General features: G+C 42.9%; 1 protein-coding gene across 2 annotated transcripts in view; it reads right to left on the bottom strand.

Moving 5' to 3' along the window:
* Window positions 1-536: 536 nt before the first annotated feature.
* Window positions 537-26,202, bottom strand: part of LOC119215738 (cell adhesion molecule DSCAM-like) — a 46,042-nt gene continuing 20,376 nt past the window's right edge. For both annotated transcript variants that reach the window (XM_037468156.2, XM_037468155.2), the window contains 9 exons: window positions 12,036-12,182; window positions 10,848-11,126; window positions 10,407-10,682; window positions 9,168-9,464; window positions 7,744-8,019; window positions 6,537-6,815; window positions 6,210-6,329; window positions 4,922-5,098; window positions 537-676 (listed from right to left, as the gene is read on the bottom strand). In XM_037468156.2, the coding sequence (XP_037324053.2) occupies window positions 5,025-5,098; window positions 6,210-6,329; window positions 6,537-6,815; window positions 7,744-8,019; window positions 9,168-9,464; window positions 10,407-10,682; window positions 10,848-11,126; window positions 12,036-12,182 (1,748 nt within the window). In that variant the 3' untranslated portion in view covers window positions 537-676; window positions 4,922-5,024. The remainder of the gene's footprint in view (window positions 677-4,921; window positions 5,099-6,209; window positions 6,330-6,536; window positions 6,816-7,743; window positions 8,020-9,167; window positions 9,465-10,406; window positions 10,683-10,847; window positions 11,127-12,035; window positions 12,183-26,202) is intronic.

Here is a 26,202-nt window from a genome sequence, read left to right as displayed (position 1 = left end):
AGCCCATAGTCCAACGCAGTGCAATGGTCCTGTCATTTACTTCCCTGATCTCCACCTCTGGTGGATCAGGGGGCTCTGCAAGGTACAACGGCGACCCACACAGTCATTTCAGTTTTCAAAAAGGCAGGTAAAGTCGAGCAGAATGGCAACACAGCAGAATCTGTGATTGTAGTGCGGGCTTTGTCAGAACATTTTCAAATTTGAATGGAGAAGATGAGGAAGGTGAAGTCATACCTTGTACTGTGAGCTGGATGATTCCCCTGTCTTCGCCAAAGGAGTTGATGGCATGGCAAGAGAAGAAGCCAGAGTCCTCCCTAACTGTGGGCATGATCTGATGGATGCAGACAAATGAGAAGAGTTTTAAATAAAATAATAGTATGCAGGCAGTGATCAGTGGCATTTCAGACTGATATATTTATATTTTAAACAAAGCAATCTAAAGACCATTATTGAATTTTGTACTTCTAAGTGCCTCCTACCTGCAGGGTGGAGATGACTTTGTCGCCCACCTCCTTGACAGAAACCACGTAGCGGCTGGTCTCGGGGTTAATAATGCGTTCCTCCTTCTCCCAGCGCACCATGATGGGCTTCTCACCGTGGGCCGTGCAGCTCATCTTCTTCTCTTCCCCTTGCGTGGCCAGAGTGGTGTTGGGGTAGGATGTGATCATGGCAGGAACTGGTACGAGAAGTAAGATGGAGAGGAATAGATTTTATATGGATGAACCTCATTGGTACATGTGTTATAAGGACCAGCAACGGACACAAAGGCACAGAGAGGATGAGATTTGCTGACAGGTGATACTGGTGGTTAGTTAACTGTCACAAAAAGTGACATTGTGCAAAGAAACTGTAATTTGGACATGACAAACAACCAGATCATTCATTTAATGCATCAAAAACTCTATGATGACCTCTGCTGATGAAAAAATGCATCCTGCAAGTCCTCTGAGGCAAAGTATCTGGGCTCCTCAAAGCAGTATCATTCGAAAAATGATGCCAACAACACTTTGAAGACATCACAGTAAACGCACACTAACGATTTACATGCCTCGTTACATCCGTTACAACCCCCTTGCTCCCAGAGGATTACACACACTGATCCCACACACACACAAGCTTGTGCAAGTACTGTCGTCGAGCTCTTGCATACGTATATATATTAGGGCTGTCAAAAATAGAGCATTAACAACGTTAATTGTTTGTTGTTAATTACGTCAATTTTTTTAACACATTTCACGCATGCGCAGTGTGACAAATTATTCAGGTCAGGAAAGTACCTCTTCCTCTAGGGAATGCACTTCATCCTATACAACACATTACTGCCACCTGTAGGCATATGTCAGACCAACACAATAGCAAGATGTTCCAACACGTTGGAATTCGACGCTGGAAATGGTCAAGCGCGTGAGCAGAAATAAAGAGGCCGTCATCGCCATACTTGCCAACCTTGAGACCTCAGAATTATCAAAAGGACCGGGGGGGTGCGGGTGCTGGCGGCGCTGGCGGTGTAACCTTTATTATTGTTCGGTCTGAAACGGCGCGCCCAGTTTCGGGAGAAATTTGGGAGAAAGGTCGGTCCGGGAGATTTTCGGGAGGGGCTTTGAAATTCGGTAGTCTCACAGAAATATCGGGAGGGTTGACATGTCTGGTCATCGCAGCCCTGGACCATCAGGAGCACAAACTCGTTTTTTGCCGACCGCAGCAGAGTGGGATAAACTGCAGAGGCTCGAGACCCTTCTAGAGCCATGCAGGGAAATCAGTCTGTAACTTATCAAATAACATTGCTTTGATTATTTTCTGGAATGAATTAAACCAAGTCAAATATAAATAACATGTATTGATGTAAAGAATAATAATGATGATAATAATAATGATAATTATCTGTGTATCTGTGTCCTGTTATTTATCTTTGGTATGCATTTCAGAAAGAAAAAATGGTTAGGATTCAAGTGTAATTGCAAAAAGTGATTAATCCTGATTAATGCACTGAAAATTCGGATTAATTTGATTACAATTTTTAATCATTTGACAGCCATAATATATATGTATGTACACACACTTATGCTTACACCCAAGCACAAACTGTCACGGTTTGGTCTCTCTTCCTGTTTTAGTTTGAAGTTTCATGTTCCTTGTGGTCCTGGGTTAACTTCACTTCCTGCCTTGTCCTGTGATTAACTGAGTGTTTCCACCTGTGTCCAATCACCTGCACCACCCTTGTGTATTTAAGCCCCGTGTGCCTTTTGTCCCTTGTCGCGTCATTGTCTTTTGTCACTCGTTGGTGGTGCACGGTCTTCGGTTTTTGTTGTAAATAAAGAGCACCTTTGGAAACGCCTGCATCTGAGTCCTGTCTGCCTTCAACCTGCACCCTCGCCCTGACACAAACATACAAATCGTGACTTCAGTGTAGTGATGGCAAAGTGAAGCTTTCTGAACCAGTGAAGCTTTCCAACCAATTGTATCGGAAAAAGGTTCATTCATTCAATGCATCGCAAACTCTATGATGACCTCTGCTGTTGGATACGTGTAGTGCATGTTTCAAATACACTACCAGTATATTTTGGCCCAGTCTCTGTGGGTTGAACATGATTATGAAAGGTTGAACCAATAAATCATTAATAAATACATGGATTCCTATATGAATACAACTATTGTTATTCAGGTTTGAATTGTGTGCTTGTTTGTGTTTTTCAATTCTTTGTACATTGGGAAGAAGTGGAACAAACACTTATTTGTGTCTTTCTGCACCTTTGTGCATGTATGTTTGTGATCATACTAGCAGTAGAATTAATAGAAGATTATATATATATATATATATATATAATTATAGTTATATGTAAGCAATATAATTTAAAATACCAGCAAGTGCTTCCTACTGCATGTGCACTTCATGGCAGTCATAGGGACTTATCTGGAATGTGGGAAGTGATTTACAGAGGAAAGCTCAGTGGGGCAGTGATTGTACAGGTTTGTTATGACTGGACATTGAGGTGCTTGTGGACACATGGGATGGGGCATTAAATTATTGATTTTTATTGAGATATAATAAACATCCATAACTGATTGATAATCACACAATACAAAGGACAGACTTGGCCTTCTTATTGCTAACCTTGTTAGAGGAAATTAAAGTGCTCCCACATCTCGGAGCGACCTCTCTTTGCCAAAAGGTTCCATTGTAAATTTGCTCTTTGCTACTCACAACAACACTGACTTTGACTATCAGACAGACGAGCCCGATCCCTGTTTCGTATGGGGCGCCGTTTGTAAAATGTAGCACGTTCTAAAATCCTGCACCATTTTCATACATTTAGCATCATCATATGTATAAAAAAAGCAGGACAATATTCACATGTCGCTTTTTCAAACATTTGGAGTCAAAATCATGTAAATACATAAAATATGTAAAGCATTTTACAAACGGCGCCCCATAGTTTCGCACCCATTTGAATCAAATCGAAGCGGTCACGTGACTGTGCGCCGGAACGAAGCTTCAGACGTCACTGATCACGTGATCAGCTGCGAACGAATGTGATGGAAAATGTCAGCCAAGAGGTTGCAAACATTTAAGCATCGTCTCTTATTCACTCAGCAGCCATTTGGGGCTCGGTTATGGAAAAGATTATTCTGAGCTGAGATTTCTTCTGACATGTAGTACCTCTCTACCTGTTCTGTGGTTTTATCATTTTACATCCAACTATTCGCTTGCATTAGTCTACAGCAAGTGTTCTCAACCTTGCCTTCAAATTAACAAGAGCAACTCAACATGAAGACAAAAATAGAAAACATTAACTGGCATGTAAACATTTAAAGCTCTAATAAACAAATTCAATATTCTGCTTGGCCTCAGCCATCACTGCCTGCTGTTATAGATCCGCATTTAATAAACTCAGAATCATATTTCCTCACCAAAGGCTTTCATTTTTGAGCATGTGAAGGTATGAAAAGTGTTAGCGTTGTAAATCATCGCCCCCCCATTTGTGTATCTAATCTTAAATTTTGGTAGTTATCTGCGGTCGACTAGATGGTAAAGATTTACAAAAACTTTAGACAATGGAGAACTATGGTAGCGTTCTGTAGTTGGAAACTTCAAAGATGTTTTATTGTGAATCAGACTTGTCTGGCTGAAGACACTGGACAGTGAGAATGTGTGTGAGTGTGTTTTGGCTGCGGTTGACAGACAGTGAGACGCTCAGCAGGGTAGCAGAACTCTGCTCCGGCTTGATAAGCCTGATCTAGCAGCGACTGATCAAAAAGAGCGCAGAGCAACGGCGAACTGGCTCAAGATCACACTGGCACATGCAAAACCACCAGTGTTGGGAAAGTTCACTTTCTACATTAACTAATTCAAAGTTTAGTTCACAAATTTTAAAATGAACTAGTTCAGTTCAGTTTTTTTTCCATACGTTGCTGCGAGCTATTATTTTATCAGATTTAATCTTCATATCCAATTTTGAATCCTTATCCAACCATGGTTTACATTAGCATTGAGGGGACAGCATTTCCCCTTTGTTGCTTTAATGTTTCTGTCCATTCACTCCACACTAGCAGCAGCTGCAGCGTTCACCCCTACAGTACATTCTCAAACACGTGCTGCTTGAATGGTCTAAGGAATTATTAAAAGAAAAATACGACAGTAATCGTTAAGGTGCAAATGTTTGCAAAAAAAAGTCAGATTCCTCCCATCCTCACCGACCTAACTTCATAAAACTCTTTTAAATTATTATACGCCGTCTCTTTGCTACACGCAGCTGTCACCTCCATGCATTTCTCTTTTTTTTAAGAAATGTTTTGCTTTGAGGATAATCTACATATAAAAACAAATAAGCGGACCTCACAGACTGCAGCATTGTTAAACATGCAACAAACAGGTGACATTTACATTCTCAGGTTTTGGCTGGTCTTTCCCCATGAGACTTACTTTTGACATTGAGATACATGGACTTGCTGACAGCTCCAACGTCGTTGCTGACTCTACACAGGTAGAAGCCACTGTCTTCTTCCAGCACGTGCTTGATGAACAGCTAGCCGTTGATCAGCACCTCGATCCGAAAGCCTGAGTTGAGGATGATGGGTCTGAACTGAGGGACCCCGGCACCTGTCAACGGGGGGCAGAGTGAGTGTTGATCAGGAACACACACGCAGGCTAGTATTTAGTTTGTCTCCTAATCACAGAAATGTCTGCACATTTTGAGGTAGCATTTTGAACACAATCACTGAAACTTAAGCCATACCACAATATTTGAGCTATAACAAAATAATGGGAGTGGGGAAATACATTGTGAGGGGTTATTGAAGAACGATTGAAGGTTTCAGAAATGGATTAATTAGATTGTACTAGTGTGTCTATTTGAAATAACATTTCTTTAATGAATATATATATTGCCAGCAAGCGGACAAGCAGAAAGCAATGCTGATGTTTCGGGGGTGTAATGTTGGTGACCATCTATGGTGAGCATTTTAGCTTAGAAACATTTGAGACTGATGCAATTTTTAACAGCTTAGCAAGTATTTGGTCATAAACCAAAGTAATGGATAAATAATGTCCTGATAATGGTGCTGGATGAAATGTCAGCGAATTACCAAAGTTAATTACAATTGAGGATTACATAATGCACTAATCAAAGTGACCACAGTCCTTCCAACAGGGCTACTTCATTCAGTCACTTCATTCAAAACCAAAATTCTGAACGTAATGGAACCTAGCTTTAGATAAGCTTTGCCTTAAAATAACAGTCGTGAACCATAATATGTAATGTGATAAGATTGTTTTTGTTTTTAAGAATCACTGTCATTTTGTCCAACCAGGAAAGGAACATGGTAGCTTAGTTGTTACATCATTTCTCTCCAGGAGTAAGAGAAAGCTCTTGCTTCTCATCTCAGAGTGATTGTGTGTACTCAATGTTGGTGTTACTCTGCGTTCAACTTCAAGGCTGTGGACATTAAATTTGTTGTGTTGCATTCAAAAAGATGATAAACCATGGAGAATCAAGTTGCTGTAGGGCAGAAAAAATTGTCTGAACATAACACGTGATTTTTAAAAGAAAAGCCAGGCAGGTTATCCATCTCAAAATCTTTTGAAAACACATCCAACACTCTTAACGGACCTGGAGGAGACAGCTGTGCACTTCCCATGTCATATACTGTATGGCTGAGTGTGCAATTAGGAGACGCACGTATACTGGTGTGTGGTCAGCCTGTTCGTTTACCTATAGAGTACTCCCACTGGATGGTAGGAACAGGATAGCCTTCAGCTGAGCAGTTCAGTATCACTGCCTTTCCATATATACCGTCCTGGTCCTTTGTTTGCACCACAAATTTGGGAGGAACTGCAAGTCAAGTACAAATTACACATAGTCATCTCAAAATGCAACATATGTCTACTAACAAACAGCTCACTTTCACAGCTCAAAAAATGGAACTGCTTTTCATTGTCTTCAGAGAGACAAATCAAGAATCAATGTAAACCTTTGGGGAAAAAAGTATCTGATACTATCACCCACTACTATGTTTTCTGTTACCGGCCCTACACTCACCTTGGACGATGAGCTGACTATGGTGCTCCACGGCGGCAGCCTGGTTGCGTGCAATGCAGGTGTAGTTGCCGTTGTGCATCAGTGTGAGGTTGGAGACGCGAAGGAAGCTGGTGAAGTCGATGTTCTCAATAGTGACACCCAGGCTGGCCGGGATGGGCCGACCATCCTTCTGCCACGTGATGAAGACGGGTTGGTCGCCCGACATCACCACGCAGGGGATGAAGATTCGCTGGCCGATGGACAACCGAGGGAACCCAAATAGGTGGATGGTGGGTGGAACTGGTGGAATCAAATTAAATTGCATAGCACTGGTTTGAACGGCACACCCACAATTTAGGATTAACACCAGCAAATACAATACACAGTATGTATATTGTGTTTTTTCACAGTATATTAAGTGTATAGTTTTGAACTTGCCCCATGTGTTCAGTGTATCGTCTATGTTTTCTTTAATATAGTGTAAAGCCTTTGCCGTTACTTATATGTAATATAACATCCTCACTTATAAAATGACTAAACATATATGCGGCATAATTGTCACTCAACCACCATGCATGTAACACTCTCTCACTGTCTTTTGCTCTCTGGGGACCCCTTAGCCATCGCGAGAACAAGATACTTTGGAAAATTAATTATTTTAAATAACATTGGAAAAAATGCACTTCAGTGCTTACTTAACTAACAACCAAACAGGCATAATAGGCTCCTGGGGCTTCCCTCTCGGCAGTGCTGGAATGCTTAGCAGCTGAGAGGCAAATTAGCTTTGTCTACTCCACACCACCCCCCACACACTTGTGAGCATGTCAGGAGGGATGGAGGGGGGGGGGGGGGGGGTGTTGCCTATCCCAACATTTCTAATCATGCAGTGTCATTGAAGAAAAAAAGCCATCTCAGGTGATCATCATCCAGGCTAAAGCCCCGGATAAACAGGCTGGGATGATAGAGATGCTGCTTCACTAGTCATTAGTCATCTCGGTATCCAGGAGATTACGGTCAGAGTAAACTATATACTGGCGTATGATTCTGTCTGCATGTACATCCCAAATAAATGGCCTGAGCTGCTAACCTGACACTTCAGGTTGACCCAGAACTACACTCACCCAGGGCGCCTAAACTTGCACCTTTGTTCTGTAAATAAAGTCCCAACTTGATATCCAGTGTTGAGACGTGAACTGTAACTGGAGATGGATCAGACCGAGGTTCGTACCTTTCACAGTAACATAGACGCTCTGGTGCGTGGAGAGCTGCGGCTGCACCAGCACGTTGCACATGTATTCGCCTTCATCCACGTCCTTCTGCATGTCAAACAGCTTTAGGGTGCCGTTGTTCACAAAGGCCCGCTGGCGGTGGTTGAATGGCAGCAAATTGGAGTCTTTGTACCACTTGATGGAATAGTACGGGTAGCCAATGACGGGGCAGTGAATGAGCATGTCCCGCCCAGCTATGGCGGTGAGGTTTTTCATTGGTCTGATGCTTGCAGGCCCTTGAAGGACACATTGGAGAGACAACTCTCTTAAAATGATTTTGAGGTGGGGGTGTTGCTAAAAAAGACAGGTGTGTGTTTTCAGGAGGCATAAAAACATAAACTTGACATGCCTTGATTCATTTCGAAAGTAGGAAATCTAAACATTGCCTGGATTCGTTAAGGAGATTCAAACCGCCTGATAAACATATCTTTAAATGGAGTCTTTAGTGAACATTACCTTGTGCTGCCACCGGCTGTGATTGCCTCTGACAAGCATTAGAGTGCAATGTTCCCTCTTTCAACTCATGAAGCCCTTATCGAAACCATTACTCATGTTGCAAGCTTTTGCGCACACTTGTGAAAAACCAACAGAATAACCAATGTGCTTCCATGACAGAGTGTCTGTCAGGGAAATAGACTATTAGGCTTCTCTTTAAACCACTGTGGAAGACAGTTTAACTAGGCTCCGTAGTATACTTTGAGCCCAGGAATATCCTGGGTAGCTACTCTCTTCAGCACGATTAAGGAGCCAACGAGAGAAACAGTCGTTACATTTCCACAGGTGCCATTGCAGAGAAAGTGTATCTTCATTGCTTGGCTGCATTCGGCATCCGCGAATCCTCGCTTAAGGGTTAGAGGATTGCCCTATTTAGCCTTATAAAATGCAAGAGTGAACGCTATAAGATTAAACCAATCAGTGCACAGAAAATGCAATTCCCTCTTTGCAATAGAGAAATATTAATAGCATCGAAGCAAGTACAGAAGGCTGGAGTTACCGCTACGTCACAAAAAGCAACCCAGCCCGCCATGTCCCTGTAAAGAGCAGAAAGCACTGCAGTCATACATTGGAGATAACAATAAATCAACCTAATGGCGCCCCAATATAAAGCTATCAGTAGGTGTTGGGTAGGATGTGGGGCATTATAAAAGGTAATACTGGCAGCCGTGACTGATGATGAGAGGAGCCACAGCAGTATCTGCCGTATTCTGAGTACTTAAGCTACTATAACAGCTTTCTACTCTGAAAAAATGGCATCACATCTCAAAACTAGTTTTATCATGCCATCTTTCCTCATTGGCACATCACAGGCACTTTAAACATAACCAATTAGAAACAGAATAAATCAAGACATGTTGATGTGTATATGTGATGATCTGACAAGCACCTTTTACGTTTATTCGCGCCTGGTGGGAAACTGTCCCAGCCGAGTTGTTGCAGATGCAGCGGTACACCCCTTCGTCGGGAACCTGGGTCTGGCTGATGTTGAGGTGGCTGACCATGTGGCCCTCAGCGTTGCCGTAGTGGGAGATGCGATGGTAACTATCCCTGACAACGGGCTCGTCGTCCAGGGTCCACGTGACCCGGGGCTCCGGAGTGCCCTTCACCATACACGACAGCGACACAAACTCATTGATGTTGTAGACCCTCTCGCTGAATGAAGCCAAAATTTTGGGCGTGCCATCTGGGTAGTGGATGGAGATACACAAGATAATGGGAAATGTATAAGACTTATTTATTAGATGGGGCTGTATGCAATATTGAGAATGCTGCTTTCAAAACGTTCTACTTGTAAATATAAATTAAAAGGCTGCAGAACCATTTCTATTGGTTATGTTGATATCTAGTGTGTCTGCAGAGTTTTGGGAAAATATCAAGCTACATTAAGAAGATTAGTATTGTAGTATTTGTAGAATTAGATTGGCTTAGTAAGTTTGCTTACAACTTGTGATTCAAATATTTCACATATTCTGCCTGAATCTATATTTGTTGGTGTTTATCCTTTTAAAAACAAAAGTTACTGTGGCCAAAAGGGAGTTTGCACTTCTGCTTGCTGCACACAAAGGGAGTCAGCACTTGTATTAATAGTAGCCGCAATCCAACAGCACCATTAATTGCATTTCAATTCTATTCTATTTTTCCTAATTTTTTAGGATAATGGCGCCATAAAACACAATGGCAGCCATTAAAAGCATCATTTGAAAACCAAAATCCAAGATTCAAATGATTAAAGGAAAGATATTTGGTACATCCTAAACAATAGATTCTTTTTCTAGAAACAAGAACTAGAATCTATGCAGATTTCTTTTCCCACTGCCATACATAGCCGCTGCATAAAAAGCTAAATCGGAGGGTAAAGCAGATTAATATTCCGCCTTTCTCTGGCTCCACAGCTTCATTGATTATCAATATTCTCCTTACATTGGTGTGGTAAGGGGAGGCAGACACGGCAGAAACCCGGCTTGTGTAACAGTATGCAAGCCTCTTTTGGAAAATCTAATAAAGTGTGTACTGCAGCACTTGGTACCACATACACTGTCTGGATTTGAACACTAACACACAGAGACACCATGCATATAAAGTGAAGTGTGATTACTGCACTCATTCACATCTTAGACCTTCTGACCTTCCAGTATGACTTGAACAAAATCCTGGGCGGACATCTTGCCGTGTCTGGCAAAACACTGATAGGCTCCTCCATCGCTCTTGGCCATTCCCGCCATGACGAGGTTCTCCCTGTTTTGGCCCGTCATGCGAACGCTGTTGCTGAGGTAAATGAGCTCTCCGTTGCGGTACCAGGACAACTGGTACTCCTCGGAACCGGTCACACTGCACGACAACGAAACCTGGCTCCCCACGCTGCCCTTCACCTTCCGAGGGCTCACCACGACCTTCAGGGCCTCTGTAGGTTAGACATTTTTTTGTATTACTTGTTTTCTGTAGTTTAGGCAAAGCTTAATTATTTTGTGGAATAGGCAATGCTATGTGCAGCATAATTAACATACTAGCTTGCAGGTGTTTTGAAGCATTATGCCACTGACAGGGATCAACCTAAAATGATATTGACCTTTTACCAGCAGCCTGCCGATCACCTCAGCATTGCCGTATCCATTCCACACCTCACATACGTATGTCCCTGTGTCGCCGGGCTGCGCTCTCTCAATCAACAGGCCTGTCACACTCTGTCTGAAGCGAGTGTCGGGCTCCAGCGGCCGGTTGTCCTTTAGCCAGCGGTATTTTGGTGCGGGGTGACCGGAGGCCTTGCAGGGCAACTCCACTCGATGAGACGCCATCACCTCGCGCCGCTCAAAGCTGTCCAGGATGTGTGGCGCTGAGTTAGCAGGGTCTGCATGGGACCAGGGAGGTGTTGAGAATCTAGTGTGGTGTCACTTCTAAGCAATTTTCAAACCTTTGTTATAATGCATATCATATTATTATATTCTCCCAATAATCAACGCTCAACAGAGATTAGAAGGAAAATATTTGTTTCGGTCCTTAATCTTTAGCTGCATTAACAAAACATCAATCTCATAATCTTTTCCCACGTTACGGCTCTGGCAAATGTACTAGGCTGTTGTCTTTGTGTGTTTTTACTTACCCACATAACACTGGTTTCTGGGTGATTACCTACTTTTATTCCTGATTAAAAGCTCCAATAACACCGGATCGTATGATTCATGTAATGCAGTTTAATAGCTTCTTTCGGTCTTTTACACTGGTCTATTGGTAGTATGAAACTCAATACGAGATGATTCTGATCACATCCCATTCTCACAGGTTGAATAGTACCCCTTGCGACATGGCAACTGATCTTGAAATCTTTTCCTTTAACTGGTTGTGGAAAAGGGAGGGCGATTTTCTGTCCTGAAGCCGTCCCCACAAACTGGGTTGGCACAGTTGTGATGACCTTTATCACACGTCACCTCCTCTTTAGTTCATGTGCTTTTCCTGTCACTCTCCATTCTATTCACTATATCTACATCCTTTTTTTTTACAAGCACAGATTTATTTCCATATGGTCCTTTGTCACTTTGCACTATCTTTGCAACCTACCAAAATCAACAGCTGAACTAAAGGCTAAATGAAACCGCTTTTCAAGACGGAATTTGTACAACCCATTTGTTACGTTGTGTTGTGTCATTAACAGCAGAGAAGCAATAAAGAGCTTGATCATTCGATCGATTTAGCTGCATAGCAGGATGTCATGTTGCAGATGTAGAACTATAACATTTGCATTGATTGCTGTTCTTCTTACCTGAGACAATAAGGCGGGCACTATTGCTCTGTCGGGTCTCTCCGGTGTACCGGTGGCGTGTCATACATCTGTAGTTATACAGCCCGTCCTCCATTTGCACATCCAGGATATACAGGGCTCCCGTGGATGTGATGAGAAACCGTGACACTGCAAGTAAATACATAAATAAAACATATTAAAAGAAAATAAATCAAATATGGCATGCAATTTTAAACACATGCATTACAGTTCCTAAAGTTAAAATGAAAACAAAGGAACCTTTTAAATCGACGGCTCCCTGAAAGTTGTTTGAGCCAATCAGCACCAATTATGTTACTTCCCTGTGACCTGCAAATTGCCCCTGGTCATTTTGGGAAAGCCTTCCGAATTTCCACAAAAAATGTACTCACTCACCCACTAAAGAATGCACATCAATGCGAAACAAGCAGTGACACAACATCACCTTGTTCTGACCTGTAACGTAACCCCCACAACCAAGAAAAGTAATCCTGAACTTGGTGGAAAGGAACCACTGTCCCCAAGGCTCCATGTGTGACACATGAAAGGAACAAACAAAAGGTTCATTTGCCTCTGGATTTCATCACAGGAGTTTTTTTAACAACAAATAAGACTCTACAGTCACACTGTATTCTCGTGCACTGGAATCACAATACAGAAAAATTCAATTTTGAAGTCTCTTAGCAAATATTTGCAAGTCAACTGAGGTGTGAGCTCCGTTTAGTTGTAGTCACCAAACATCTGCTGCACCCTATTTAGCTCAGAGCCATCTGAGGTGCTGTGACAGCTGTGTGTTGTGTGTGTAACACAGCTCGTTATCATGTAGCTCATCGTTCTCTCCTTTCTCTCTCTCTGTCTCAGAGGAAACTCGCTTTCTGTCCCTCTCTTTTTCTCTGCTTCTCTCTTGCTTTCTCCTGCTCCAGCAAATAGTGCAGGGAGCCAAGGATCACAGAGTGCTTTGATAAGGCATGGCAGCGCAGGTCGGAAGTGCTAATATCATGCTAATGTTATGCTAATTTGTGTGAGCACATGGAGCAAGAGAGAGGTAGTCTGTGTTTAGGAGTACTGATGTGCGCTGCAGCCGGTGGCTGCTGTGGGTTTTCATGTCACAGATGACGGAGAAGCCAATCTGAGACGGGGATCAAACTGGGTGGCTGTACGTCTGGGGTATTATGGTTGAGGTATCATAATACACCTTATGGGTTGTTTAAATGCTCTCATTTAGTCTTGTCATGACAGTTTAACTCAAATTCAGACTGTTGGTACAGGCCCCTGCACAGTGCATGGTAGAAATTGACTTAACTTAATTTTTCGAACTAGTGATGCTGTAGTTTACATCCATCTTTGCCCCAAATGTAATCTCCTTACCCTTTTAAACCCATTGGCCATTTAGCTACAACTGTGATTAGATGCTCTGTGTTTGATCGATGGTCAAACCGTGTGTTTTGGGAGGCTAGAGGGACATACAATCAAAAAAGGTGGATTTTTATTTACGGACTTGTGTTAAAGCCATTCCCTGCAACATATCCACAATAGACAAAATTGGAATTTTTGCGAACACGTTCAAAAGTGTATTTGGTGACTATTCACCTCTGTATTTCTTTTCTCTGTATTTCTATTACAAGAAATATATTCTGCACACGGGCGCAAAAGGATCTTATATTGGTTGTGGTAAGATTTCCAACAAAAAAAAGCTTCTTACAGTTAGAGACAGAGGATGAAGCGAACGACAAAAAACATGACTTCCAACATGTTTACAGATCCCAGTAATGGTGCTATGAGAATGAATGAATGAGAACACAGAAGAAAGCAGAGAATACACATAAGAGGCTGCAAGGGTGATATTGTGAGCAAGTGATGACCTAGATAGGAATAAGAGACCATGGATTTGTCACGGTTTGGGTCTGCTCTATGTCTTATTTTGTAGTTTTCATGTCCCCTCTGTTCCTGGGTGACTTCACTTCCTGCCTTGTCCTGTCTTCCCTTGTGAATGTCTGCCGTGCCTGATCTTTTCCACCTGTGTCCAATCACCTGCACCTCCCTTGTGTATTTAAGCCCTGTGAGTCTCTTGTCTTGTGTGGCGTCATTACATGTCGAATGTTCACGTGTCGTGTCAAGTAAGTCAAGTCTGTGTTTTCAAGTCCAGGTCCCTGTGTTTTTGCCTCCTTCCTCCCCTATTTGGTTGGAGTGATTTTGAGTTTGAGTTCTTTGACTATTAAAGTCCTTCTATTTTTTCATCATCTCTGCATCTGAGTCCTAGTGATGGCAAAGTGAAGCTTTCTGAACCAGTGAAGCTTTCCAGCCAATTGTATCGGAAAAAGGTTCATTCATTCAATGCATCGCAAACTCTGATGACCTCTGCTGTTGGATACGTGTAGTGCATGTTTCAAATACACTACCAGTACATTTTGGCCCAGTCTCTGTGGGTTGAACATGATTATGAAAGGTTGAACCAATAAATCATTAATAAATACATGGATTCTTATATGAATACAACTATTGTTATTCAGGTTTGAATTGTGTCCTTGTTTGTGTTTTTCAATTCTTTGTACATTGGGAAGAAGTGGAACAAACACTTATTTGTGTCTTTCTGCACCTTTGTGCATGTATGTTTGTGATCATACTAGCAGTAGAAATAATAGAAGATATATATAGTTATATGTAAGCAATATAATTTAAAATACCAGCAAGTGCTTCCTACTGCATGTGCACTTCATGGCAGTCATAGGGACTTATCTGGAATGTGGGAAGTGATTTACAGAGGAAAGCTCAGTGGGGCAGTGATTGTACAGGTTTGTTATGACTGGACATTGAGGTGCTTGTGGACACATGGGATGGGGCATGAAATTATTGATTTTTATTGAGATATAATAAACATCCATAACTGATTGATAATCACACAATACAAAGGACAGACTTGGCCTTCTTATTGCTAACCTTGTTAGAGGAAATCAAAGTGCTCCCACATCTCGGAGCGACCTCTCTTTGCCAAAAGGTTCCATTGTAAATTTGCTCTTTGCTACTCACAACAACACTGACTTTGACTATCAGACAGACGAGCCCGATCCCTGTTTCGTATGGGGCGCCGTTTGTAAAATGTAGCACGTTCTAAAATCCTGCACCATTTTCATACATTTAGCATCATCATATGTATAAAAAAAGCAGGACAATATTCACATGTCGCTTTTTCAAACATTTGGAGTCAAAATCATGTAAATACATAAAATATGTAAAGCATTTTACAAACGGCGCCCCATAGTTTCGCACCCATTTGAATCAAATCGAAGCGGTCACGTGACTGTGCGCCGGAACGAAGCTTCAGACGTCACTGATCACGTGATCAGCTGCGAACGAACCAAGCACCGATACATTTGCTTCACCTTGCACTGGTTCATATTTCGACACAAGCTTCGAAGCAGGAGAGTCGGAGGTAACAACACTGAGTCCTCGCTCCTTGCCCTCGCACCCCGCGTTGTGACAGTCAACCATTTTGTTACAGGCGGCCAACTGACAACTGCTGAAGGTTGGCACGGCAACGCAAGAGCCTCCATTGGCTTAGAAAGCAATATTCCCACTGTAGTATTATTGGTGGAGAGTCAAGTACACGCGTATACTTTCTAGTCAAATCTTTCAATGCTTAGAAAAATGCAATAAATATGTGGCTTAAGACCATTTTCAGCATTGCCAAATAATGTATTTATTTTGAAAGTAATTCCAATATTTTTCCAATTTACTTCCATAATACTGTCATTCACAGATACAGTATATGTGCATATTTTGATTTTAATGTTCTTCTTTTGTTATTGCTGACTGCTTTTAATCTTGTTTTTACTTTGTCTGTGTGAACTTTACCTCCTTTCCCTGTAAATTATGCCGCCTCGGGACTAAAAGGATTATCTGTCTTATCTTTTGCATTTTGCAGTTTTTCCCAATTCTTTCCTCAATAAATGACATGTTTTGCTCTCCCTTCTTATAAAAGACACCACGGCACATTGTGTGGGTGGCACTCGGACCGCAAGTACGCAAAATCACAAATACAAACACAAAAACACATACAAACCAAGCGGCTGCCCTAATTTACCTTCACACCTGGACTAGAAACTGGAAGCAGCCTATCTAGGGTCCGGACCCTATCTGCTTGCTGCAGAAAAGGAAACCAAGGATTTATTTTTTATTGCTACTCCTAATCAGCGGCAGCATCACTCTGCTCATTAACTAGACACACTAGCCTGAGGCTAACGGCCTCATATGTCAACCACAGATAAAGATGTCATCGTCTGCTTGAATGGATAAACCACTATGAAAACTAGATGCAAATGGACGCTGAACGATATTCAAATCGGGAGGCAACAGAAAGCTCAAACCCTGAGGCGCTTGTCCTCGCTGTTGCCCCGCATTCCTGTGTCGTGTTAAAAGGAGAAGAGATTTGAGATACTGGCTGTCACCGTAGCGGTGTTCTACGAGACATCCCAGATCACTGCCGAACGATACCAACTATTCAGTAAGGATTCATGGTAGATGTTCTCTTCATACAACTGTGGAATGGAACAACGTTCCATTCTCCACTGACGCCAAAAGACCCATGAGACGAGTCACTTCTAGAACATAAGCCAGCTCATCAGACAAAGTGGACGAGGCCCGGTGTGTCCCCAGAGGGAGCTCCACCAGGCTTCGTCAAGTCAAGCACTTTGCTTCAAAGTCCTTGTTAGCGTCCTCATGTGCGATGGCTCCTGACCGGAACAACCTCATCAAACTGAATTAAACACTGGTCGCTGGAAGAATTGGGTGTATTTGTACAGGACTTATTTGCAACAGGAGTGACAGGATGTCTCTATTCTCCAGGAGAAGCATCCGAGGCAGCAGTGTGAGCACTTCTCTTTCCACCGGACAAATGGTTGTCTGCAGAAGTTGCAAATTAGGAGGGGAATATTAGGTTTCAAACCTGTGCCTGTCTGCGTTTCTATGAGAAGTCTGTGTGTGTTTGGCTTCATGCACGCCGTAATTAGCCGGTACTGGAGTTGAGCTATTAAACCCCTGATGGGTGTGTGTTACAATGCTATCATTGGCCTCTCTCTGGCCAACACTAAATGAAGCAGTGTTGAGGCTCAGCTGTGCAATCATAAATATTCATCCCTCTGTCAGTGAGAACATCTATGTGTGTGTGTGTGTGTGTTCAGCACTGGCAGGGATTAAGGAAGCTATTAATATCTACTCAATCACAATCAGTCACTTTGTCATGATGATAAGTCCAGCTGACAGCAATTCTCCATATCGCCAAAGCCCAAACAAAACCCCCTTTAATTAGGGGGTGAAGCCCGTATCCAGTCCTGCAGCTTTTTACGTGAAAAGAGCCCCGTGGCAGGTCAGGGTTATCTTAGAGCGCCCCCGACAGTCTGTTCTCACCATTTTGTAGATTTATACGCGTACATGCGTAGTGCTTCACCCTTTCACTCATGCTCGTGGAAAGCTCATGATTTATTCATTAAAAAATAATAATATTTGTGCCACCTGGAAAAAAAAGGTATTGACCGCATCCCATCAGCAAAACAAGTTCAGAAATGATGAAGGACATTTTTAATTTAAAGGCACGCAGTTTCCACGCAAACAGAGATATCAACACGGCAGCCCTTTGAGAGCTTTGCATAATTGTGATAACCTGGGTGTAAAGGAGTTCCCTCCCAAATAGCAATTCCCATGGGAACTTCATGGCATTGTATTCCCGCATTTAGGAAAAGAACTTAAATAAAGTGCTCATTGGTGTTTCATGGTAATTTGTGCTGGCAAGTGGAGCGGGCAATGGCGCTCTGTGAGTAAAGCAGAAGGGGCAAGAGGAGGATTAGATAATCAAACAGTGTGCAACTTTAAATAATCTCTGGCTCCTCTGGGGGAGGTGAGACTTAAAGCTGGAGCCCTTCTGATTTTATTGTCTGATTTCCCCGTCATTACGGTTGAGGGCCTCAGTAATTCCAGCTTATTAAATATTCAGCAGCCACGTTGAGGCAGGGGAGGGAACAGAGGAAGGAGGATGACGGCAGAGAGGAGCAGGAGAAGAAGAGCGAGAGGAAGTTGTGGTGAGACAAGGCAAAGATTCAGACAAAGCTGTACTTTGATCCCCACTGTGAAGAAAGACCCCTGTTTTACGACGATGGAGATAACTGGAGAGGCGTGATTGGGAGGAATGGCCTCCCTGATCTGAACCCGAGCGGTCGTTTGTTATTGGACTTCTGTGCAAGTCACGGATTGTCCATAACAAACACCATGTTCAAACATAAGGATGTTCATAAGTGTACGTGGTACCAGAGCACCCTAGGTTTTGACCTAGGGTGCTAATCGTATCATCTGATCTGAGACTGCATGTTCTGGACACTCAGGTAAAGAGAGGTGCAGAACTGTCTACTGATCACCATCTGGTAGTGAGCTGGGTCAGAGGATGGGGAAGACTTAGGACAGACCTGGTAAACCCAAGCGTGTAGTGCGGGTGAACTGGGAACGTCTGGAGGAAGCTCCAGTCTAAAAGATTTTCAACTCACACCTCCGGCGGAGCTTTGCTCACATTCCTGTGGAGGTAGGAGACCTTGAACCAGAGTGGTGCATTTTCAAAACTTCCATTGCTGAAGCTGCGGCAGTGAGTTGTGGCCTCAAGGTCTTAGGTGCATCAAAGGGCGGCAACCCTCGAACCCCGTGGTGGACACCGATGGTCAGGGAAGCCGTTCTACTGAAGAAGGAGGCCTTCCGGGTTATGATATCTGGTGGGTCTCCGGAGGCAGTTGTAGTGTACCGACAGGCTCGAAGGGCAGCAGCCTCTGCCGTGATGGAGGCAAAGCAGCGAGTGTGGGAGGAGTTCGAGGTAACTATGGAGAAGGACTTTCGGTCGGCACCAAAGTGCTTCTGGAAGACCATCCGGCACCTCAGAACGGGGAAACGGGGAACCATTCAAGCTGTGTACAGTAAGGATGAGACCCTGTTGACCGCGACTGAGGTGGTTATCGGGCAGTGGAAGGAACACTTTGAGGAACTCCTAAATCCAACTACTACGCCCTCTTTGGTAGAGGCGGAGCTGGAGGCGGAGGAGGGATTTTCGTCATTTTGCCTGGTGGAGGTCACTGAGGTAGTCAAACAACTCTGCAGTGGCAAAGCTCCGGGGATTGATGAGATTTATCCAGAGATGCTAAAAGCAATGGGTGTTGAAGGGTTGTCTTGGATGACACGCCTCTTCAACATTGCATGGAAGTCTGGGACAGTGCCAAAAGAGTGGCAGACCGGGGTGGTGGTACCTCTCTTCAAAAAGGGGGACCAGAGAGTGTGTGCCAATTACAGGGGTATCACACTACTCAGCCTCCCTGGTAAAGTCTACTCCAAGGTGCTGGAAAGGAGGGTTCGCCCGATAGTCGAACCAAGGATTGAAGAGGAACAATGCGATTTTCGTCCTGGTGGTGGAATGACGGACCAGCTCTTTACTCTTTCACGAATCTTGGAGGGGGCATGGGAGTATGCTCATCCAGTCTACATGTGTTTTGTGGATTTGGAGAAGGCGTATGAACGGGTCCCCCGAGAGAAAATGTGGGAGGTGCTGGGGGGTGAGGGGGTCCTTACTTGGGGCCATCCAATCCCTGTATGGCCAAAGCGAGAGCTGTGTACGGGTGTTCGGCAGTAAGTCGGAGTCATTCCCTGTAGGGGTTGGCATTCGCCAGGGCTGCCCCTTATCACCAATCTTTTTTGTGGTTTTCATGGACAGGATATCAAGGCGTAGTCGGGGGGAGGAGGGTCTACAGTTCGGGGGGCTGCGGATTTCATCGCTGCTTTTTGCAGACCATGTGGTCCTAATGGCATCCAACTCTCACTGGAGCCGTTCGCAGCCAAGTGTGAAGCGGTTGGGATGAGGATTAGCATCTCCAAATCTGAGGCCATGGTTCTCAGCAGGAAACCGATGGATTGCCTGCTCCGGGTAGGGAATGTGTGCTGAAAGAACGACCGAAAGAACTAGGTCATGGGTACAAGCAGCCGAAATGGGTTTCCTCAGGAGAGTGGCTGACGTCTCCCTTAGGGATAGGGTGAGAAGCTCAGCCATTCGCGAGGAGCTCGGAGTAGAGCCGCTGCTCCTTTCCGTTGAAAGGAGCCAGTTGAAGTGGTTTGGGCATCTGGTAAGTATGCCCCCTGGACGCCTCCCCTGCGAGGTGTTCCAGGCACATCCAGCTGGGAAGAGGCCCAGAGAAAGACCCAGGACTAGGTGGGGAGATTATATCTCTACACTTGCCTGGGAACGGCTAGGGATCCCCCAGTCAGAGCTGGTAGATGTGGCTTGGGAAAGGGAAGTCTGGGGCCCCCTGCTGGAGCTATTGCCCCCACGACCTGACCCCGGATAAGTGGCTGAAGATGAGATGAGATTAACTTTTACAAACATTTAGAGAGAAATTCATGTAAATTCATGCAATAACTTTTCCAAAGATAATGTTTGGCAGTAACACAATGTTGTTAAATATAAATATTAATAATGATATGGTACATAATGCTAAAGGTACCAAAAACTGCGCAGGATGTTAGAAAGAAAACGCCAGGTTATGAAAGGACTCACAGGGCGTGACGTGTAAGTAACATAGATTAACAGAAGATTATAACTCAAGTATCCAATAATCCACTTACATAATACAAAATGCTTTGAAAATAAAACCAATGTGATAGAAATTCAGTTTTTTGGTGGTATAAGGTTGTAAAACCAACTTATGTCCTCAAATAGGCACTATCACAATCATGGATAAAAAAAATGATAACAGATAATCACTAGACTTTTATTTACGTTTCTTTATGTGGCAAAAATGCACTATTTCTATGATTATTAGGCTGAGCAACAAAGTAAAACCTAAAAAGCAAAAAAACTAAATATTTAGTTAAATTTCACAAACACACACACATACACATATGAAAAGGAGAAACCCACGACTAATATGAAATATGTCAAATCTAAAGGATGAAGCCCCTTTCATTGGACCTCCTTATAGACTTGATGAGCAGAGCTGTCCGTGGTGCTGAACTATGCAGCGGAGCGACAGAACAAGTAAAGCAAGAGGCCAGAACTAGCTTACAAACAAACCCATCAATCACAACCAGGACTTGTGCATAAGCTCGGTAAACAGGATACCGACAGTTAAATTATGCATAAAATCAAATTCAAAGATAATTTCATTCACTTATAAAAACATCCCCGCTCTCATTAAACATACAGCCCTGATCAACCAATGAATGAAACTCATACTTTGGATGCAAATGGAATTTGTCTAAAACATGCAGACAGGTTAAACTACTTTCTGTGGATATGAAAGTCAACAAATGACAAAAACCACATCATTGTGATTATGTGGACAGATGTGACAAAACAAAGGGCAGCTCTCTAATGAGTCACATTATCTGATCGAGGCCCCGGGGCTGCATCCTCCATCCCAAACATGAGAGAAACTACACCTTCCTTACATTTAACCGGTTAAATGCTTATTTGTTATAACATTAGAAAAACATTATTTGGCAATCAAGCAAAAACCTTTCCCCAACCTTGTGTGCAAATGAGCTTGTTGAAAGGGTTTAGTTTGAATCAAGGGACTTTATCCTGGCTACAACATACTATTACATTATTTCAAACTATTGTCTAATCAATTAAAACACGTACAACTTTGTATATTATCAAAACAAATAATGAAGCTGGTTGAGGTGACGCGAGTATGAATCTAAGTACCGGGTATTTAGGAGACAGGTATTGTCACTAATCTGGCATGATACGACTTTTCATTGACATCATTGACATCTTCCTCTCATTGTCCTCTTATTTTGGTGCAGGAGTATTCTTATGCAAGGTGTTTTATAATCCTGATTTAAATCCCAATGGACTGCAGCTTTGCACAACTCCAACCTGCCAGTGCTTTCAGCCACAGTACAACATCTTGAATCTATGTTTTCTGTTCGAATTCTGTTTAAAATTCAATTGATTTGATTGAATTTTCTGATGATTGTATATCTTTTTGTAATAATACTTATTTATCAGATGGCAGAACACAAAACATCAAAGAGACCATTGATCACTATCTTTCCAAAATAAAAACCAATTGGAAAAAGGGTATTTGAGGCCTTTGCATTGCAGAGGAAAAATTGATAAACAATTCTTGGCAGACAACGCATAACAAATCCACTTGAATATTTGATAATAAAAATCTGTTCTCCATGAGAGATTGGGGAAGGTTGCAAGGTGCCTGTAAGTACACACTGTCAGGATCCGGGTCTCTCTTCCCCTCTACCATATACATTCACTGACACACTCATTTACCCATTAGTCTCACCTTAGCGCACACACCCACTTCTCACATAGTCTTCCCATCCACCTGCCGCTCATTTCAATCAGTGCCCGCCCCGTTTGCCGTTACACCTGTTTCTCGTCATGTCTAATCACCCTGTCTATATCTTGCATGTGTTCCCTTTGTGTCTTGTCGGATTGTTATTGTGAGTCGAGTTCTTGCCCTGTCCAGCAGCCTCAAGACCCCCTCTGTCTTTTACGCACAGCCTAGTCCTGCTCGCCCGGTCTCCAGCGTCGTGCCGCGGGGGCTGCATCCCGTGGGCTCCTGTCGAGCTTCCCTCTTCAAGGAGGAGACTTCCCCGCCCGGAGGATTACTTTGTGTTTTGCCTTTTTGCTTAGCTGGTCTCTTAGAGAATACATTTTCGTTCTATGTTTTGCCATCGAGCTCTGCTCGTTGTTTCAGTTGAATATTAAAAACCCTCATTTCTGTGACTTCCCTCTGCGTGTGGATCCTTTCCGCCCGATACGTACCAGCACGTGACATACACACCTTTCTCTGAAGAGCTTTTTTGGACTGACTTCTGTGGGAACATTCAGACACCAAAACCTAGTGGACATCACAGTTCTAATCTTTTAAAGCTGATTCTGACAAAAGAACCAATACGTTAGAACAGAAGAAAAAGTAATTGCCAACTGATTCTAGGCCTTTCGTTGCCATAAGTGGCAATCTTTTTTTAATTCCCCAAATTAATTAGGTATTTGTTGCATTTGTGAAATTTCAAGATTGCTGGTAGAGTCTGGCCACCACTTTGAAAAGACAGTAAGTAATTGAGGCCAAAGGGCTTATGCAACCAGATGGATATTGTGCAAGAAGATAAGGAATATGATGACTACATTAATCTAGCTACATTGAGAGAAGTCTTTTGACAACCTGACTCCATTTATCGCCTTTTACATCTCCGTTTCCAGGATGCCTCCACCGCCATGTAGTCTAATTCTCACATGGGCCTCCACCTTTTCGTTACTGGCTCAAGATCACAATACAAAAATATCATGACATGGCTTTTCAATTTCATCTCCCTCGCCTCCACATCTCTGACTCCGTCACTGTCCACTCTGTGTCCTAGATTGTGCATGGTGTTTCCCTTCCATCCTTGTCCACCTCCTCTTCCTCCCCCCACCCGTCGCTCCCTTCCCGCAGAGCATTAGCTTGCAGTGGTCAGACAGCTTGACAGCTGCTGCACCTGAAGAATATCAATCAATGCTGTGGAGACGGAATCTACCTCCCCCTTCTTTATTTTGTAGCCCTCTGTTTCCCTCATGTCGTCACAGTCTTGCATGCGTCTGTTCGTGGAACAAGCATGATCCAGTATTTGTTTGTTTCTCCACATTTGCAAAAGGATCATGGAGCTCACGCAGGGTGTGAATATTAGGATACCATTTAAGATCTTGAGCTGATCTATTACAGCAGAAAAGATTCAAGCCTCTCGCCGCTAATTTATTTGAGGTGTGACTAATTGAGTTGCGGTTGCAAACCCGACGACGTCTCAGACTATCACTCCAGGTGAGACGGCCAGACAGGCGTGGGATGGAAGTGTCTATCACTGCTAACACATGACAGAGGAGCGAGCGCTGTACAAATCATGCTGCTCAATATAGGCCTGCGATCAATGGGCTTCTAATTTACATGAAGGACTTCTCTGTCATCCGTGCAGAAAAAGAAAACCCGGGCCAAAATGCTTCTTAAAATTTGTCATATTTTATAAACATATTTAAATCCTCCCGGACGGCCAAACTGTCAGGAGACCAATCACACTCTTCCCTCTATATGCTACAATCTACTTCCCATAAGGCGCACACTCCCCTCTCTGAGCGCGTCTCCAAACCCGGCCCCAGCCCTGCTGCTACAGAGCCATCGTCACTGGCACTGATGCCAGGCCTGCCAGAGGAGGGTTAAGTAAATATTGGGCAAAGCAGCCGCTCTCAGAGTGCCTTCGTCTGCCTGTGTTCCTGCCTGCTCCCAGCCTGGTACAAATTACACACAGCAATTAGTGCCACGCTGCCCTTGTTAAACAAGCCTGCCTGCTGACGGAGCCCTTGCACATCAGACGCAGGCCCACATGGGACGGATAGATGGATACAATGATAGTTGTTTTAAAGAATTTCACTTTACAACCAATGTTTTTAATGTTAACCATATGATTATTCTCTACAATGTTACTACAATGTAATCACACTAAGAAAACAACAAGATCCTACAGCCTGGCAAGCAACCCTTACAGCTGTGTTTCGAGCTAAACACAATGTAAGTGCCCTCATAATGATAATGCTTACACACTGACGATAATAAGGTACCATGTTTACCATGTATGTTCACCCCCTTAGCATGCTAACATTTAAAACTCTGGGCCAATCAATCTAGTAGGTATTTTTTGTGAACTTCACAGGAAAAAACTCAGTTAGGTTAAGGCAACATTAGGTTAAAATATGTGGTCCTATTCTTCGCCACACTCAAAAAGAACAGGATCACACGCTGATGCACCTGTGACACTAAATGGATCATGATTTTTAAATATTAGTCAAATAAACACCTAATTTGTTTTTTAGATGTTCAGACTACTAGAAAGAAAACACCTAAAATACAAATTAGGTGTTTATTTGACTAATTTCACTATGTGCGTTAAAATTAATCTTAAATTTAGCATAAGTGAGTATTTGTTGCCTGATTTGCCTCATATTCAAACATAACATAAATAAAAAGAACTAGAAAATGCATTTCCTGCTGAAAATGCGTTGGAATGCAGAAAGCTGAAATTAATTTCAAAAGTTGCTTAAATTACAGAAATGAAAGAAGCTGAAATTATTCTAAACATTGCTGAAAGAATAGAAAAAGCTGAAATACATTTAAAAATTGCTGAAAATACAGAAATGAGAAAAGCTGAAATGTACTGAAAGTACTACTAGAAGTACTACAAATATTAATAGTGGCTGTAGTAAGTATTCAACGAAACAGCTGTATCCTAAGCTTCATGGTTAAATTACAGATAATCATTGCAGCTTTTATTTTGAAATGATGGTATTGGGTAAGTGGGTGGAGGGGTTGAGAGACAGAATATTGGTTATTCAAACTAAGAAGCTATAAATTAAAATGCCTCATCAAACATTACAGTAAGAATTCCCTCCATGGGGGGGTTGTTTTGAAATGAGAGAAGGTGGAGAGAAGGAGGTCATGTCAGGCTGCACTAATCAGCTAATATGGATCAGCTGTGAGTCACAGAAAGAGCCCCAGCTAGTTGCCGTGACAACAGAGCAGGTGCCGTTAGTAACAAGCTCACAGGGGCAGACAGACAGTTAGAGAATCCACACCTCAAACAAATGCTTCCTGGAGCAAAACTATTTGGGGTAGCCCAAAAATAATGGGATTTTGGGAGACAAAAGACTCTACCGAAAGCATGAGTATAGTTTTCATGTACCTTCTGTTGTTTTCTGACCTTGTCCGCACTCTAACTTCGAAAAGGACCCAAAAACTAATGAAACATAAATAGTGATTACAGAATACAGAAATGAGAAAAGCTGAAATAAACTTGAAAGATTTGCAAAAAAACTGAATGGGAGAAGCTTCTATGAATTTGAAAAAATACAGAACTAATACAAGCTATATTGTAATAAATATCCAATAAATATTCAATGAACAATACTTGGAATGCATCAATGCATTCCAACTAATGAGGATAAGGGGCTTTTGTTGGACCGAGGGGATGGACAGGAGAGAGATAAAGAAAAAGAAAAAGGTTGAAGAAGTGGAGGAAGGAAAGCAAAGCCCAGACTGATTTGACTCTGGTAAACTGTCGGAGAGAGGGATTACCCCACCAAATCCCTGGCGAAAATAGAGGC

The sequence above is a fragment of the Pungitius pungitius genome, chromosome 16 (genome assembly GCF_949316345.1).
Source record: "Pungitius pungitius chromosome 16, fPunPun2.1, whole genome shotgun sequence".
NCBI classification, from domain to species: Eukaryota; Metazoa; Chordata; class Actinopteri; order Perciformes; family Gasterosteidae; genus Pungitius; species Pungitius pungitius.
The sequence above is the reverse complement of the archived record's forward strand: the minus strand, read 5'-3'. Positions and strand labels throughout refer to the sequence as shown.